Here is a 17,302-nt window from a genome sequence, read left to right as displayed (position 1 = left end):
ATCAAGAAAAAAGAATGAATATCTGTATATTCCAAGATAATGTCCAGAACAAATGACCACTGAAAACTAATCCATAATACCTATTGAAGCTTCAATTCCACTGACAAAAAGGACTAGGAAGAAAGAAAATCAGGATGGGAAGATTTACTGCTGTATTATTGGTAGCCAGAAAGTGGAATCTATCTCAATATCCAACAATAAAAGAATTAAAGTAGCCTCATCAACAACAACCAATGTGACATAACAAGATAAAAGGCACTGATAACAATATGTATATTACTTTACCAAACTATACCAGTAGTATTTTATATTTATATATATATTTACAGAGGGAGAATTTACAAGATTGGTCATCTAAATTACTAAAAATACTTACTTCTAGTTGTTGCAATTTTAGGAAATTTCTATTCCCTTTACCTTGCCAAATGTAATCATATTGTAATAATCATGATTCATTAATAAAATTACAAAAATAAGAATAATTTTCATATTTTTTAGAAAAGAAAAAAGTTAAACCAACAAAAATCTAATAAAATATCAAATGTATCATTTCAGTTATTCAGTGAGTACATTAACAGGTGAATAAAGGAATAGAAATATCTGAGGATAGAACTGATATGAAAGAATCTGTTGGTCACAAATGCAGTTGGAACTCAATGACTAATATACTCCCCCAAAATTGCAATCTTGTATTGTAATAACAAATCATACTATCCTAAACCAGAGAAGCAAACTATAAAAATCTCCTTGCCAGAACAAATGGTGAGAAATGACTAGAAGGCATGGCAGTAGATCCACATTTCAAAGACGTAAAATATTTGTGTTTAAGATCAAGGTGACTAGGATACTAAAGCTTGGTAGTTTTGAACAACGTATTAGGTATATTTTTCAATAAATCCTTTCAAAATACTTGATACAAGATTTAAGATCCAACCATCAGTGATACTGTAGAGAGGACAGAATGCCTATCTTTGGGAGGATGGGTTTTTAGAACGTCTCTATCACACAAGTGTTGGATGAGGCAGCAATGGCTTTGCACCAACTTTCATTCTCTCCTTCCACAGTAAAGAGTTGAGTGCAAAAAGTCATTTGTCAGCCAAAGGCTACATTTCTCAGTCTGTGTCAAAGTATGATAATGTGACATTCTCACATGAGCCGAGTATGAAACACAAGTAAAAGTGATGCTTGCTATTTGTTAGCCAAGAATTTTAGGAAGTGTTATGTGCCTTTGCCATGCTCTCTATCTAACTGAAAGCAGACATCAAAGAACTCAGAAATATTAGCACAGACAGCATATAGCAATAAAAAGGAAGTGGGTAACATACACTATACTATGTTACTGTGTGTGTGTGTGTGTGTGAGAGAGAGAGAGAAAGAGAGAGAGAGAGAGAGCACATATGAAGAAAAGGTCACAATGACTAGGAATAGCAGCTCTAGACTCTCATAAACCTTTTTTTGTTGTTATTTTTCAGATTATATGTTAGAATATTAGTATCACTTTATACCATAACCAATATAAATAACAGGAAAAATAATCTCGTATTATGACATTCACTCCTATTATGCACCATCCTATATTTAGTCCTATTAAGCACCAAACATTTGATGGTTTAGTTTAATATCTTCTTTCAATAGTTGTTATTCTAAAGAAGAAATAATCTTTAAAACTGAATGTTATTTGAATACACCTACTGCTGCATCAGACATAATTTTATTTATTTTAGTGTTTAAAAAGAAACCCTAGTTAGTAATTTCATTACCAATCACATGTTGAAATGACAATATGTTGATATATTGAGGTTACATAAAATATAATGTTAAGGTTTATTTTACAATTCTTTTTACTTTTTAAAACACAGACCCGAGGAAATTTTTATATTATTTAATTTTAACTACATGAATACTTAATTTATCTATTTTCAGCAAAAACTACTGTTAACAAAATCAAGGCATAGAAAAATGGAAAAAGGTTATTTGCAACACATATTTTATCCAAATGGCTTACATCCTTAGCTTCACTTTAGCAGATTTACTGGAATATAATTCATGTATCATGTATACAGTTTACTAATTTAAATTATGTGATAAATGTTTTTAATATATTTACAAGTTTGTTCAATCATCACATTTCATCTGAGAATTTTTTATCACCTCATAAAGAAATTTTGTACATATTAAAAATCACTCCATTTCCCCCCGAACTCTCAACCTTAGGGAATTTCTACTTTCATTCTTTATAATCAGGTATGATTTTAAATGCAAATCCAAGTGTCATGAAACATAAATATATTCATGTGCTTCTTATTTTTGTCTATATCACTTGATCTTATAAATTAATAATCATTTTGACAAATTTTCAAGTGGTAAGGAATGAGTAAATTTTGACTCATGGTGTAGAACTGTAAGCACCAGCAGGCAGTGACTCAATGCTGATGGTCCATCTCCCAATGAAATTCATAACTACACACTGGAGGTGTACTTCCTGTCTGACACCTTTAAGTCATACTAAAGATGTTGTAAACAACAGAGTTTCTCATTTGCATAATTTCATACACTGACAGTGAACTTTTTTCATAGCCTTCTATGTGTCCATGATTTGCAACATTTTTGTATCAGTGTTGACTCCTGGAGGAACTTAAAACTAAAGTGAAACAGTACAAAGTATCTGCAGCTTTATTATGTCAGAAGCTCTAATTAAATAAATCTCTATGTTGAATTAGCCTCATTATTTTTAAAATAGAGCCTGTGCCCATAAAGGCCACTTCTGTTTTTCATTAACCAATACTCCATAGAAAATGGGAACTAAACAGAACATTGTATTCAAAATGGAGCCATGAGTTATTTTATTATGTTTTTTAATGGCAGTAATATGATTTTTCAAATGTATATCCTCTATAATTATGGTTGAATATTCTTAGTAACATGCCATAAAAATTAATTATAGGAAATTTTGTTTCTCCTAATGTTTTCAAATAATACAATTTTATTCTGCAATCACCCACCAATGCCCTTTAGCCAGTAGAAAGATGCCGTCATGCCTCATTTTATGATTTTCAGGTCTTCCCATTGTACATTTTATTAATAAATCACCAAAGTTTAAAAACATCTTGGTATGGTCTTAAAATTTTAATATGAACCATTTTTATTACCACACTGACAAAAAATGTAATAGATGTAATATGCACTGACATCTCTATGTAGAGGTCTTCAATCATCTTAACAGTACCACACTATTACTGAAACTGATGAGCACAACCTAATAATTCAGCAACATTCATGACCCTCCAAGTCCCAGGCTAAGTATGGGAGTTGCAGAAAGCAAATACAAAAGAGTAAGAATATGGAGGACTCAGAGACGTGAACTGTAATATCAAAAGCAATGTATTAAATGTTGCAACAGAAGTTTGAGCAGAATGTCTGAAGAATCTTCAGAAGCCATGCTTAACCACAAGTAGAACTGTATTTGAGATCACACTGTCAAATAAGAATTTCAGTTAAGTGCTAACCAATCTAATTTTACTTGGAAAGTACAGGTGTCTAGAAGTGGGTTTAAAAAATAGGGCTTAAGGCAGGTGTGGAAAACTCCTCTAAGAAGAGGAGGCAGAATTTCAAAGGCGTGGACACAAGGAAAGCAGAACATGTATAATTTGCTTCATGTAGTTTGGCATGTCTGAAATAGGAGGTTGGTGAGGGGAGGTATGTACAAGTCAAAACAAAAGGAATCTTCAGTCACTCCTTTAGTCACTTGTTCATTCAATAAATGATGACATATGCCTTACTTGTGCCAGACTTTGAGAATTCAGACAATCTATGTCATCTTGGGGTACTGCAATATACACATAATATACAGAAAAGAAAATAGCAAGGAAAATGTACAATATATAACAGAGATAATGGTAGTGCAGAAAAACTAAAACACTTTTTTTTAAGTATCCAAGAGAGTCTTATGAGGAGATGACAACTTCTAACAGAATGTTTAGATAAGGTGTCACTAAAAATAGGATTTTGAGTAAAGACCTATGGAAGTGTGCCTTATGTTACTTGGTGGAAGACAAATATCAAACAAAGAGACAGAAAAGAGGCTGATGAGGGTAGAGCAAAATGGGTGTAGGATGAGGAGTTATCACAGTGGATAAAGGGATCTTTAGGCCACAGAGGGGTCTTCAGGCCCCAGGAGCACTCTGGCATTCAGATTCATGTTTTAGAGAACTCCTGGCTGCTACATTAAAAATATACTAATGAGAGCCCTCCTGGTGGCACAGCGGGTTAAAGCACAGCACTAAGAAGCTAAAGCCGCTTCCGCATGAGTTCGATTCCCGCCTGCCCTGGAGGTGACCCACATGGCTTGGTAGACCTCTCCTGACATGCCCGCTGCTCCCCTAGCAGTGCATTTCATCAGTCGGCCTGTTCTGTTCCCCACTCTGTCTCTGGTGAATCCTCTCACCACCCCTGCACCTCTGGCCTCTACCCCAGTTCTGTATGTACAAATAAATAAATCTTGCAGGCTAATTAGGAGGACTACTGCAGAGATTCAGGTGAGAAAAGGTAGCTTCCACCACAGCAGTGGCACTGAGAAGTGACTATACGATGACTGTATCTTGAAAGGAAGTAACAGAATTTTCCAAAGGAGCTGCACATGCTGCAGAGTCTGAGACAAAATGACTCCACAGCATTTAGCTAAGAAACTGTTAGGGCAGAACTGTAGATCAGTTGTTATCAGCTGAAACATGGAAGGCTGTAAGGGGAGCAGGGTTTGGGGAACTCAACATCCCTTCTTAGTGATATGTAAGAAGACAGAAGATGAATGAAACATGGCAAGTTTGAAATGTCTATTAAATACACAAGAGGAGAAACTAAATATGCCAGAAGAATTTGAAAGAATGGGAAGGTGAGTTAAATGGGGAAAAGCATGAAAGAATTATTCTTGAGGATCTCAAAGCAAAGGCAAATATGAGCAAACTTCTGCTTTAATGGTAAAGTGGGAATAAAAGAATTAAATGTATACTGGAAGGTTTTCATACTGAAAACAACTTCTTTAATGCCAGAAAACAGTAAGAACTCCAAAATATACAAAGTTTTACAAGTTGAAAATTCCTGAAAGTTGCTGAATTTTGCTTTTCATGACTATATCTTCAATTTCAGCAATACGACTTGTACATGTAAGCTAGTCAAACTGATGACAGAGTCTATTCTCTTTCTTTGAATAAATTAATTTTAAGGTATCCTAAAAATATATTAATAATAAAATTTCATTTGGCAATCTTTATCTTCTCTCCAAACTCTTTATTAAGTACATTTATTTTCACAATCTAAACATGAAGGGCAACCAATTCATTTACATTTATATTATGTTCTGACTTACTTTCCATTTTCCTTACTATTTTTTATTTAACTTTCATAGGGTGAGCCTCCACATGAAAATAACTGTACAAAAATTAGCCCTCATACTTAAGTTTTCTCCATTGAAAATTATTTTTAAATGAGTAGAGTGGACAGGAGACCAAGAGATGATGTAAGAATTATTAAAGCCATTACATGCTCATTAAATTTCTCTAGGATAGAGTCCAAAAAGGAACACCCATAAATAAATACAAATGCTATTTTATAATGGCAACACAATAATGAGTAAGTATATTAAATCGGTAAGTCATTTAAATTAAATAAGATAAAGAACTACACAAGCTAGTTATGATTTAATATAGCCACTGATCCCAAAAAATGCCTGCGTATCTCTAGTCAAGAGTAAAAACTAGAGTATAACTGAAAATTTTTACAAAGCTAGTATACAACAGAGTAAACCATTTGGAATATAGGTCAATCAGAATATGTAAAGCAGAAAGTCTTTGAGTTCCTAAAGAAACTAACATATACAATTACTAGCAGTACTTTGGGTACTAATTACAAAAATGTTATGGATTATTGGTGAGTGCTAGTATTTGGCATTAGAGAACAAATAAAAGAAGAAATGCTTGAAAAGAAACTAGGATCTTATTCATGCATTATCTGAAAACTGAATCAAATTACAGTGACAACTGCCAAAAACATCCTTCAAGAAAACAAATTCTACATGACACACTCTAAAATTACATGTAAAGAAAACAAAAGAATATTTGTGAAGGTCAAAGATACCTTACCAGTCATTTCCTTGTGAAGGGTTTTCTAGCAGCACTCTGATTATGTATAACAAGCAGCTTAATAATTTGAGTGAAAAATTGAACAGTCGTATTCTTAGGCCTTTAAACAAACAACAAAATTGATGTTCATTTGAACTTAGTTCACAAAGATTTAAAAGAATTTTTAAAAAATCAACTTTCAATACAGCACTTAAATGAGCTATTACAATAGGTCTTCATTGTCTAAACTCTGAAATTCTAGGTAGCTGAATTTTAATTAGGTGAATATTGAAACAAAAAGTGATACAGACAAATTGCATGAACTCTAAATGACAATGAACATGATACATGAAAGTAAATCTAGGTTTGAGCATTCAGAAGTCACTAAAATCATATTCAGCCAAGACTGGTTCAAATATGCATAGATGTTTAAGTATTTCATATATCAATGAATTTTGTGATCAGTTTTAGCTAGCAGGAAAATCTAGCTGCCTGCAAATTGACACATGAAGTTGTAAATATTGTATTTTCAGAATGCCTTGCATATTTGATTATACAGAAATTAAAATCATATGTATAATTATATATTACACATTTAAATGTAACTCAATGTACATAATTATGCAACAGCATGCTAGGAATACTGACACACACATTCACATTTTACTATTTGATAAGTTAAGTCATACTTTTCGCTTTATGTAAAATTCCAATGAAATATTAATAATCTGTGTGAAATTATACTGTCATGAATGAATATCTTTTTTTTAATATATATGTTTACATCATTCTTCATGTTTGTACAATGCATGCTTTTTCATCTTGGTTTTAACTCCCAGGGAGTTAAATTCACCCGGGTGCTATCAGCACGGTCCTGTGTGCTCTTCCACCCTTGTTTTGATCCTATTTGAAGATATCTTTGAATCTGTGTAGATCACAGTTATACAATCTGTCTAATTACGATGAAGAAGAGCAATTAAGGTTAAATAAGATACTTAAAATCTGATTAATAGAAGCATTACTTTTTCTGTAACTATTAGTGGTATATGTGATTTATACATTATGATTAAAATTTTGAGAAAGGTTTTCCAAAAATTATTAATAAGATCTGGGAATAAAATGCCTTTTTTTAAAAACAAATCTGCTATATGTAAATATACTTTAGGTAACATTTCTTAAAAGCAAAATGTTAATGTTTATAATTGTGTCATTTTCCTAGGATTTCCTTTTGAAATACCAATTACATTGGTATTGGTGTTAGCTTCTTTATAAAATCTTTTAAGCTAATAAATGTACTACACTGATTTTACAGAATTGGTCTCTTCAAATGACTGCTTGGTTAAAGCTGGTTACTGGCAAATATTCAAGTAATGAACCTAACTTTTCTGGTTTGAAGAAAGATAGCATAGTTAGTACTAAAATCAAGGAAACCTATTAATATGATGTGACCGCTTCAGTAACATCTTCTGTAGAAATTCTAAATACACGGGATGGAGAGGCATTAACTATTATCAGCCTTAAACTTGACACCATAAGCAGCTATCCAGTGTGCCTTAAATATTAAAATACTTCCAAATGTCAGCATTTGAAGTAACTTCTCACAATTCAGGCTTTTCTCTGGATACTTGCGTATGCACAGTTTAACTTAGACCACCCCCAAGAGAATTAAGGAGTCAAAATCCAAAGAGAGCAAAGTCTAACTCAAACTAATAATCAAATTCTGCTTTGTTTGCTGAGATTTTAAACAATGATATTGTGTGTGTGTGCACATATATAGTTTCATTATATGTAAGAAATATCATTAACTCTTTAATATTGAAAAAAACTTACAAATTCAGTGGTTAGGCTGATTTCATATTTTCTTCAAGTTGGAATGCTTCCCAAATTTGTCTTACATCACTCATTTAGATATTAATGCAGATTGTCTAATTAAAGTCTATTAATCAATGCAGAATTTATAGAATTTAAGCTATGTAAGAAATCTTAACTGTACCAGATGTGACAGTGTTCTAATTTTTATTTCCTGGTGTCCAAGTATATAAATTTCATATAAATATTTTACAAAAAGCTTGCATAGTTAGAATTTTTTCAGGAAATATATACACAAACATGTAGACAGTGGAATAAAGTGAATGACTTACTTGACCTCTGATTTTTAATGAAAAATAACTTCAGTCTCTCTTTAAATGTATTTTCATTCATATAGAACTCAACTTGTACCCTGCAGAAATAAAACAGAATAAAAATATAACTAAAGACCAGTAGTTAGAAAAGAATTAGCTATTTAATATACTATGTACTTTTAACTTGAATACAGAAAACTGAGTACTGAATTTTCAGAAAAAGTGACTTTCTATTTTTTAAAATATAATCCATTAAAATCATATACTGTTAATTACATTATCTGTATTAGTGAATACGAAGAATGGTATGGATGATTCAAAATAGCAATAATGCAAAGTCTTTAATATGTATCTTTGAGATAATCTTGAATGTGTATTTTACCAATTTTTCCTCTTATAAGAATACATATGTATTTTTAAAAATCAGTATGAATCACATATAAGAGAAATGTCAATCCAAACCAGAATGAATTATCATTTTAACCATGTGAAATGGCTTATATCAAAAAGACTGGAAACAACAAGTGACAGCTAGACTGTAGAGAAAAAGAAGATCTCGTTCACTGTTGGTGGGACTAGAGAGTAGTAGTCCTAAGAAAGACATTATGGAGTTTTCTCAAAACACTAAAATAGATCTAACATATGGCCCAGTAATCCCACACATAGGTATCCACCTCTAAAATGGACAAACACTAATTTGAAGGGATCTACAAATTCCTTTGTTAATTGCACTATTATTTACAAAACTCAAGTTATGAAAATAACTGATGTGCTCAAAAATGGATGAGTAGATAACAAAGACATGATATGTGTGTGTGTGTTTGTGTGTGTGTGTATACACAAAGGAATACGACTCAGATGTAATGAAAAAGATGAAATGTGGTCATTTGTGATAACATGGGTGGAACTGGAGAATACACTAAGTGAAATAAATCAAAAAAAGAAAGACAGTAGCTAGATGATTTCACTCAAATATGGAGTATACATAAATAAAGACAAAATTTAACCAAAACAAACCCTAGAAATCAGACTGCAGATTTGAGGCTACCAGAGGACGGGTTGGAATGGCGTGGAGAGCACAGGGGTGACAGTGCCCAGTGGAATATCGGGGAGGACTATGGTGGTAGGTATGGTACGGTAACATGTACCTGAAGATGTGTGAGCCTAGACCTCTACGTCAAATACTGTGTTGTAAACCAATGTTACCCAAAAAGGACCTGAATATTATGGGGTGGGTCTGAAAACTTATTTTTAACAAGGTGTTTCACTTCACCTTGAGATTATTTGGGTCACCACTTGAGACACTTTTTCAGCTTATTATGGCCATATTAAAATATACATGGGCAGAAAAGTAGTACTAATGACAGAATATTAAAATCACCAGGTATGTTATAAATCAGAAAGATCCATTAAGAAATTGAATGTTAGATATTTAATCCACCACAAATTACATCAGGCCTATAAAACAGCAACATTTAAAAAAAATACATTTGTTTGCTCCTCTAGACACTAGGAAAAGCTCTCAAGTGATGGGCCTAATTAGTATTTTCAAACTATTAAGTGAAATGAAAAATTGTGTTCAGAGCACACCTACTATTTGATAGTCAAATTAGAAATAAGAACATTTTTGCAGGAGTACTCATGGAAGTTAAAACTGGAGAAAAAAATTATCATATGATGATACTAATGTGTTAGAGAAGGTTTTTTACTACTATATGTTGTATTTTCAAGAAATTCTGTGAACATTTAAAAAGCAGTTTCTTGTGCCATAAAAGCAAAAGGGTTTTGGCGTCACAAATCGTTTTCTCTGCTACGCCTTCTAAAAGAATTGAATGCACTCTAGCTTATCTTTAATCACCTTATATATAAACCACAAAAAGACAGAAAGTCAGATTCTCTTATTTCTCCAGAAAGAAGTCACAGTAACTGCAATGCTACCTTTTATCCGAACACTTCAACTTACAGGCCAATGTTCACGCACATAAGCTACAAAAGCGCAGGTCCACATAGGCAGACACAAAACTTCACTAGTATCTTAGAATTTACCACTGGGTCTGTGTCCTTGTTTATCAAATGAAAAGGCAATTCATTTTAAATAAAGTAACTGCAATGCAGATATCAAGCTAAATTAGTTCAAATTTGCTACGGATACAAATGTAAATTTGAGAGGACACATCTATTACAAAAGTAACTCAGCAAAAGCCATTTACATTTGTTTCCTCAAATTATCAAATTTAGAAGACTGACTATATTCTTCAGATAATATTTGGAGTTCAGTAAGTTAGTATTGGATATATAACAGAGATGTATTTCTTAAGTGAAATGAGATTTCACATGTTATGTAAGACATATTAGACACTAACTACTACTGACTAAATGTCTGAATGAAATATATGTTTTTTCTCTAGTATGAAACTTAAGGACTCTGATTTCACAGTATAGTAAAAGATAAAAGGATATACTTTTTCTTCCTTAAGTTGTAACTATTCAGAATGCAAAAATTAATGCTTGAAAGTTTTCTTTTATTCCAATTTGTTCTACCTTGTAAATGATGACAATTCCCTACACATTTTTGACTTTCCCCCTCATTTTTATCAATTTAGATTTATTTGTGCTACTATACCATGATTTAATAACTATTTAGGAAAAAAATTATTCTGTTATTTTTTACAATATTGCTATGAAGGGTAAGGTAGCCCTAGATTTATTTTATAGAACAAGAAACTTCAACAACAACAAAAAACCTTAGGTTCAAATAATCTTAGTGCCCTACCAAAGTTCAAACAGCGTAATAGGACAGAATTGTTTCATTCGTCTGTCCATTCCTTCCTGCCATGCACCTCTTCTCTTCAAATTGGCTCTCCATTATTAAGAGAGTGCTAGGTCATTTGTTAAAATATTACAAAAGCATTTCAAACACCAGGTCCATACAGAGAAGTGTTTATGCTTACTAATGTATACCAAGTTCCTATCTTTTTAAAAATACTCACTTCTGGGAGGCTCTGTGATAGCACAGGGGTTAAAGAGAGAGCTATCAGGTTTTTGACAGCCAGCGACTGCAGCAGGAGTTCACACACCAGCAAGCCAGGGAGCTGGGCCACATGGAGCAGCAGACCTCTCCTGTCTTTCCATCTGCTCCCCTCAGTAGTGTATTTCAGTCAGTTCACCTGTTCTGCTCCCCCCTTTGTCTCTCATGAATCCTCTTGCCCCCCACACTTCTGGACTCTACTCCACTTCTGGTATGCATAAACAAATAAATCTTTAAAACTGCATTGGATTAGTAAAATAAAATAAACTCCTAAACTCTGATAATTAAATTAAAAAAAAAACCATTCACTTAGTCTTATAAAACAAATTATTTAAAGAAGCCTACTATTGAGTTTTCATCTTATAAAATGGGTCACATCAATTCATGCTTAAGAGTTTCCAAGATTTACTATCTTATGTCCAATTTTTCCTATATGCACAAATACAACTTTATATATTTTGAAGTCCCTCTTGCGATATTTCTTAATTTCATTTTCTAAATCTTTTTATAACAAGGTAAAGATGAACTCTGATGGACTTCAACTACATCATCTGAATTTTTAAATAAAATTTTACATGCTTTTTATTGTAAACTATTAAAATGCACACAACACATCCTCATGGACATAATACACACACATATAGATGTGCCTTAATATACACAGTTAAATACATAACAAGTTTGTTTACTAACATAATGGTAATGAGGAAAGAATCTGGGCACTAATCATTACCAATTTTCTTTCATTATGGATAATGCTGATAGTCACTTAATAATTGTATTTATGCACCTGGCACTCTTTGGTAATCACGGCTTGTAGGTAGCTGTAAATACATAATCTTGAGGTTTCCATGGTAAAACACATTACAAGTGAACCCAAAAACACTTTTGTATTCAAGTCATTCTTCAGTTATAAATCTCAAGTCCTTCTTGTGCAATGGTCATTTGCAGGTTCCATTCTCTGTGCTTACTCACTTCATATAAAATATTGATTTTTAAGTAACCCAGATACAACTTAAAACTAAACATGAGAAGCAAAATAAGGGTATATTTTTTTCATCTTTAGGTTCCAAAGAAATTTTGCTCTTCAACCCCTTATCTGCGTGAAGGAGGGCCTGTCTGACTCAAATGTTTAGAAAGGAAAAAAGAAAAACTGGAAATAACAGAACATATATTTTCCTTTATCCTGGTAACTATATAAAAAAGTAGCAAAAATACACAGCATTTAGGTTTGAATAAATTGTTTCTGGTAAGGATTACATATCCTTACTTCAACCACCTCAAAAAAAAAATTGTCAGAAGCTTTAAGATCATTACTACTTTTTCCTCTTACCCCATGTCTACTATTCTCATTGACTATACACACATGCACACACACACACAGCTGCGAAGATAAAATACATTCAGTACATGACATATACTTGCCTAAATGTACATATATACAGACAATCCTGTATACAAACATTCTGAAAATATAAAAGTTGTTAGCCCCAGAAAAGTTTATACACTTATGTAATACAATTATAGGCAGTACAAGCCCATCACAAATGTAATGCCTTCCTAGTCAAAACTCCTAACAAATATATGCAAATCCTCTTTTCTTTTTCTATCTATATACAAACCAATGAAACTATGGAAAAGCCCCCATACTTACTCTTAAGCTCTTTGAATATTGCAGAAATTGACAAAACCTTAAAAGGAAATGTTATATTTCTATAGTCCAGGCCTGGGAGGAATGGCATGGTTAAGCAGCAAATCCAATTTAGGAAATATGTGTGTTTTAAAGTGGGGGACCACTGGGTTTCAAATAATCAGATCATAATCAACAGTTACTACTTGTTATTATGCACTTGAAACTGGAAACTGCGTATGAAACTGGAAATTATATCAAGACACTCACATAGTGAAAGAAGCACTTTGCATATTTATTTATTATTTCCCAGGGATGACATAGGATTTTAAAATCAATTCTCCAAGGAGTCTATTCCAATTAGCACCACACAGTGAGAGGCCATATTTCAGTAATGACTCAGGTCACTGAGACATAGCTGTTTGCATAGAATTTCTCTTTGTAATTAGCATACTTACTTAAATAAAAGTAACATGTAACATTTTTTTTATTATTTTATAAAAGTTTATTTTTACATCATTTTGTACATTTTTTCCATCTCAATTTTAATCCCCATGGGTTTCCCATCACCATGTCACCCGTGTGCCACCACCATAATCCCATGCACTTCCCTCCCCACCCCCCCGTTTTTGATCCCATTCCCCACTCCACCCCCGCAAAATGTCTTCTGGTATATGGTTGTTCATTATTCTTATTTTCTCGCCTGGTCCATTATACTCCTGCTATGAATGAAACCATCTGGTATTTTTCTTTCTCTTTCTGGCTTATCTCACTAAGCATGATCTTTTCCAGCCCCATCCAAGTTGCTGCAAAAGACATGTGTTTCTCTTTTTTGGTTGCTGAGTAATATTCCTTTGTATATATGTACCACATCTTTTTAATCCAGTCATCTACTTTTGGGTATTTGGGCTGCTTCCATGTTTTTCCAATTGTAAAAAAAGCAGCAATAAACATGGGGGTGCAGGTATCTTTTTCAATCAGTGTTTTTGTGTCTTTTGGGAAGATACCTAGGAGTGGGATTGCTGGGTCGTAGGGAAGCTCCATGTAACATGTAACTTTTAATAGGCAATTCATACTAGGCTGAATACATTAAAAAACAGGGTCACAAAATTTGGAGGAAGATAGAAAAACAGAAAGAAACAGAATTTCACTTAGTAAGGGAAGCTTACTAGGGAAGTAAGATTTCTGGGGAACAAATGTATTAATTTGTTTATTTTGTAGTGTAACATAAAGGGTAAGAGAGATAAGCGCAAGGACATGGATGAGATGATAGGCATTTATTATCAGATTTGCTAACACTTATTTTACATAAAATCCACATATTTTCAACCTTATCAGTACCCAAGGAAATGTAAATTAGACTACAGTGAAGTAATATTTCATATCCATTTGATTAGACATTCAAAAAACATAATGAAGCCAAATGTTAGAATGTGAACCCAATAATTTCTCAGATGCCGATGTGATCACTTTAGTAAACAATATCTAATAAAATGTATTCATATGTACAACTCACCAGTCATACTCCCAGATGAATGTTGTACAGAAGCTTACTCACATGTATAGATTTCAAAAATGTCTGTTCATGAGAGCACAGAGTATAACCAAAAGTAAATCAAATATGCAATTGACAGGGTAATGGGTAAATTATATTTATTAAATGGATACTGCAGTACACATTAATGAGCTATGGCAAAATGCAACAGTATGAGTGGATCTTCATCATAGAATTTTGAAAACTACAAATAATATCATATCCACTCTAACCATTTGAAAAGGATCTAAAATCAAACAATAGCTTATATATATTGGTAAAAGTATATTTTTTAAAAAAGAAAAGAAAATGCTAAAATAAGGATGGTGATAACCTTGAAGAGGAAGGCAGGGAAGAAAATGGAAGAATTCAGAATTAGTTTTAAATTAATAGTTCTTTCAGTGCTCACACATGGTTCTATAGTACTAATGAACAATTAATAAAGGAGTGAATTAATAAAATTGGACTCTATGTATAGAACAATGAATTAATGAATGAGTCTCTCCATAAAAAATAATGATAAAGTGTGCCACAAATTAAGAATAACAACTAAAGAAATATTGAACATCTGGGGGGAAATCCTAAATTTATTTATGAAGAAATGGATAAGAGGGACTCAACATGCTACACAGAAGAAATGTTCATGCTTTACCAAATAAGTATGTAAATTAAAACTTTAGCCCAATAAGGACTTTGGCAGGGAGGCATAGTAAGACTGGCAATTCTGAAAGGGGAGAGACAAAAGGAAAGGCATTTCTGATATAAGAAATAGTAGGGGGAAATGTGTGAGAAGTATTAAAAATGACTTAAAAGGACAAGTGCACAGATATACATCAGGTAATGTACATAAACAGAAAAGTAGAAAGAAGACAGAGAATTAAAAGAACCTGAATGGAAACAAAGGAATTTCTTAATAAACAATGAGAATAAACGATCAAGAAAAAGAGAAACTACTTAATGAAAAACCCAAGCATTCGGATAAAATTTATTTGCATAAGAAAGTATCAATTCAGTTTCAACTACTTCATTAAATGAATCAAATGTATGACTGCAGTACAGCATAACTGGTAATGGTAGACACAGAAATGTGACATCCACATTCCTCCTTCAATAATAACTCCAGCTATCAGCTGCTTCAGGATCTAACTCAGCAACTAGCACCTTCTATGAGATCTTGACTTTCAGCAACTAGCACCTTCTATGAGATCTTGACTTTCTCAGGGCAAACAAATCAAATTCCTATTTCTAGAGCATCCAAACAGAGACACAGCAATTAGTTTATACAGTATGTCTATAAACGCTATCAAAACGTAAGCAACTGTTACTAAAATATAACGATAACAGTAAATTGCTTCTCCAAAGAAAAATATTTGAAATAATACAGGATTTTGCTTTTGATAACCTGGTAAAACTGATGTCCTATAAACACGACCCCAAAAATAGTAACTAAAAAGGTAAATGACGGTCATTAAATGCACACATGCAGACATACACAAATTTTATATGACTTAAATAGTAGGGAAGTAAGGAAATCCTGAAAACTCAAGAAACTAAAGAAAGACAAGAAAATCAAAAGTCAGAGAAGCAAAATAGCAACATATCCTTTGATGCCCAACCCTTGCCACAGGATGGAATGACTGTCCACACTGGTATTATCAGCCAATTTCTGGGAGTACAGAGTTTGTATTTTGATAGACAGGAAGTCTGTCAAAGAAATCCAACACAAGGAGCTCCACAAAGAGATGCAGGGGTCCTGAAAGCAATCTCACAGGTGCATATACTAAATCCCTTACCACCAAAGATGTCGAACGTACTCAGCCAACTTGGTCATTGTTATCATTGACATTGCAAGGAAGAAATGAATACTGAGACATGCTGGGTTAGTCCTTAGACTGCCATAACAAAATATCACAGGCTAGGTAGCTTAAACATTATAACTTTATTTCTTGTAGTTTCAGGAACCAAAAATCTAAGACCAAGGGGTCAATGGGGCAAGTTTTTCCTCATGCTTTTCTCTTTCACTGGTAGATGGCATTTCCACAGGGTCTTTCTCTATATTCAAGCATCCCTTGCATCTTTGTATTCAAGTTTACTCTTCTTGCTAGAACACCCGATTGGAATAAGGCCCACTCTAATGACTTCATTTTAGCTTGATTACCTCTTAAGTGGCCCAATCTCCAAATGCAATCATATTCTTAAGTACTGACGTTAGGGTTTCAACATTAAGAATTTTTCAGGACACAGTTTTATCACATGGACTAATAATATACCAGAAATCAGAATCCAACTCTTTACACCTTTTGTTCTTTTAAAAGCATAGTTAACTTCTCCACCAAACCTGCAATTACCACAGTCACCAGTGGCCTGTATATGACACGATACAGAAATCAAGTATCACTCTCATATTAGTCAACTTCCCAATGTCAAGCATCCTACCCTTGACTTGACTTCCAGGACATCCCATTCAATTGTTTCATCCTAACTACAGGTTACTTTCTCACTATCCTTGAAAGGTTTTTCATCTTCTGTTTTCAAAATCAGTCCTCTTATAGCTATACTCAATTGTGTAATCATCTATATGTAGAAGATTACTAAACTTGTTCACTCTCCAAAATGCATACATTCAACTGCAAACGCATTGCTTCTATTCGATTTCTAAAATGGACATCCCAAATTCAGCATAACTAAAGCTAATTTTTTTATTCTCTTGCCTGAAATCCTTCTCCAATAAGGTGGTATCAAACTCATCCTTTTGGTGGTTAGGACAAAAATTATATAGTTATTCCTGCAACCTCTTTTCACTTAAACACACATTAACAGTTTAGACACCTCTGAGTAGTAAAAGTCTTGTAACAGCCTAACAGAGAAGAAAAT

The 17,302-nt window shown here is 33.0% G+C and overlaps 1 protein-coding gene across 1 annotated transcript in view; it reads right to left on the bottom strand.

Annotated features, from left to right (window-relative positions):
• Nucleotides 1–17,302, bottom strand: part of KCNT2 (potassium channel, sodium activated subfamily T, member 2) — a 264,093-nt gene that overhangs the window by 175,603 nt on the left and 71,188 nt on the right. The window contains exons 2-3 of the mRNA XM_012726778.1: nt 8,255–8,334; nt 6,135–6,234 (exon numbers count right to left, since the gene is read on the bottom strand). Of these exons, the coding sequence (XP_012582232.1) occupies nt 6,135–6,234; nt 8,255–8,334 (180 nt within the window). The remainder of the gene's footprint in view (nt 1–6,134; nt 6,235–8,254; nt 8,335–17,302) is intronic.

This window comes from Condylura cristata, unplaced genomic scaffold, assembly GCF_000260355.1.
Source record: "Condylura cristata isolate star-nosed mole 26May11 unplaced genomic scaffold, ConCri1.0 scaffold00018, whole genome shotgun sequence".
In the NCBI taxonomy this organism is placed as follows: domain Eukaryota; kingdom Metazoa; phylum Chordata; class Mammalia; order Eulipotyphla; family Talpidae; genus Condylura; species Condylura cristata.
Note: the sequence above shows the minus strand (reverse complement) of the source record. Positions and strands in the feature narration are given on the sequence as shown.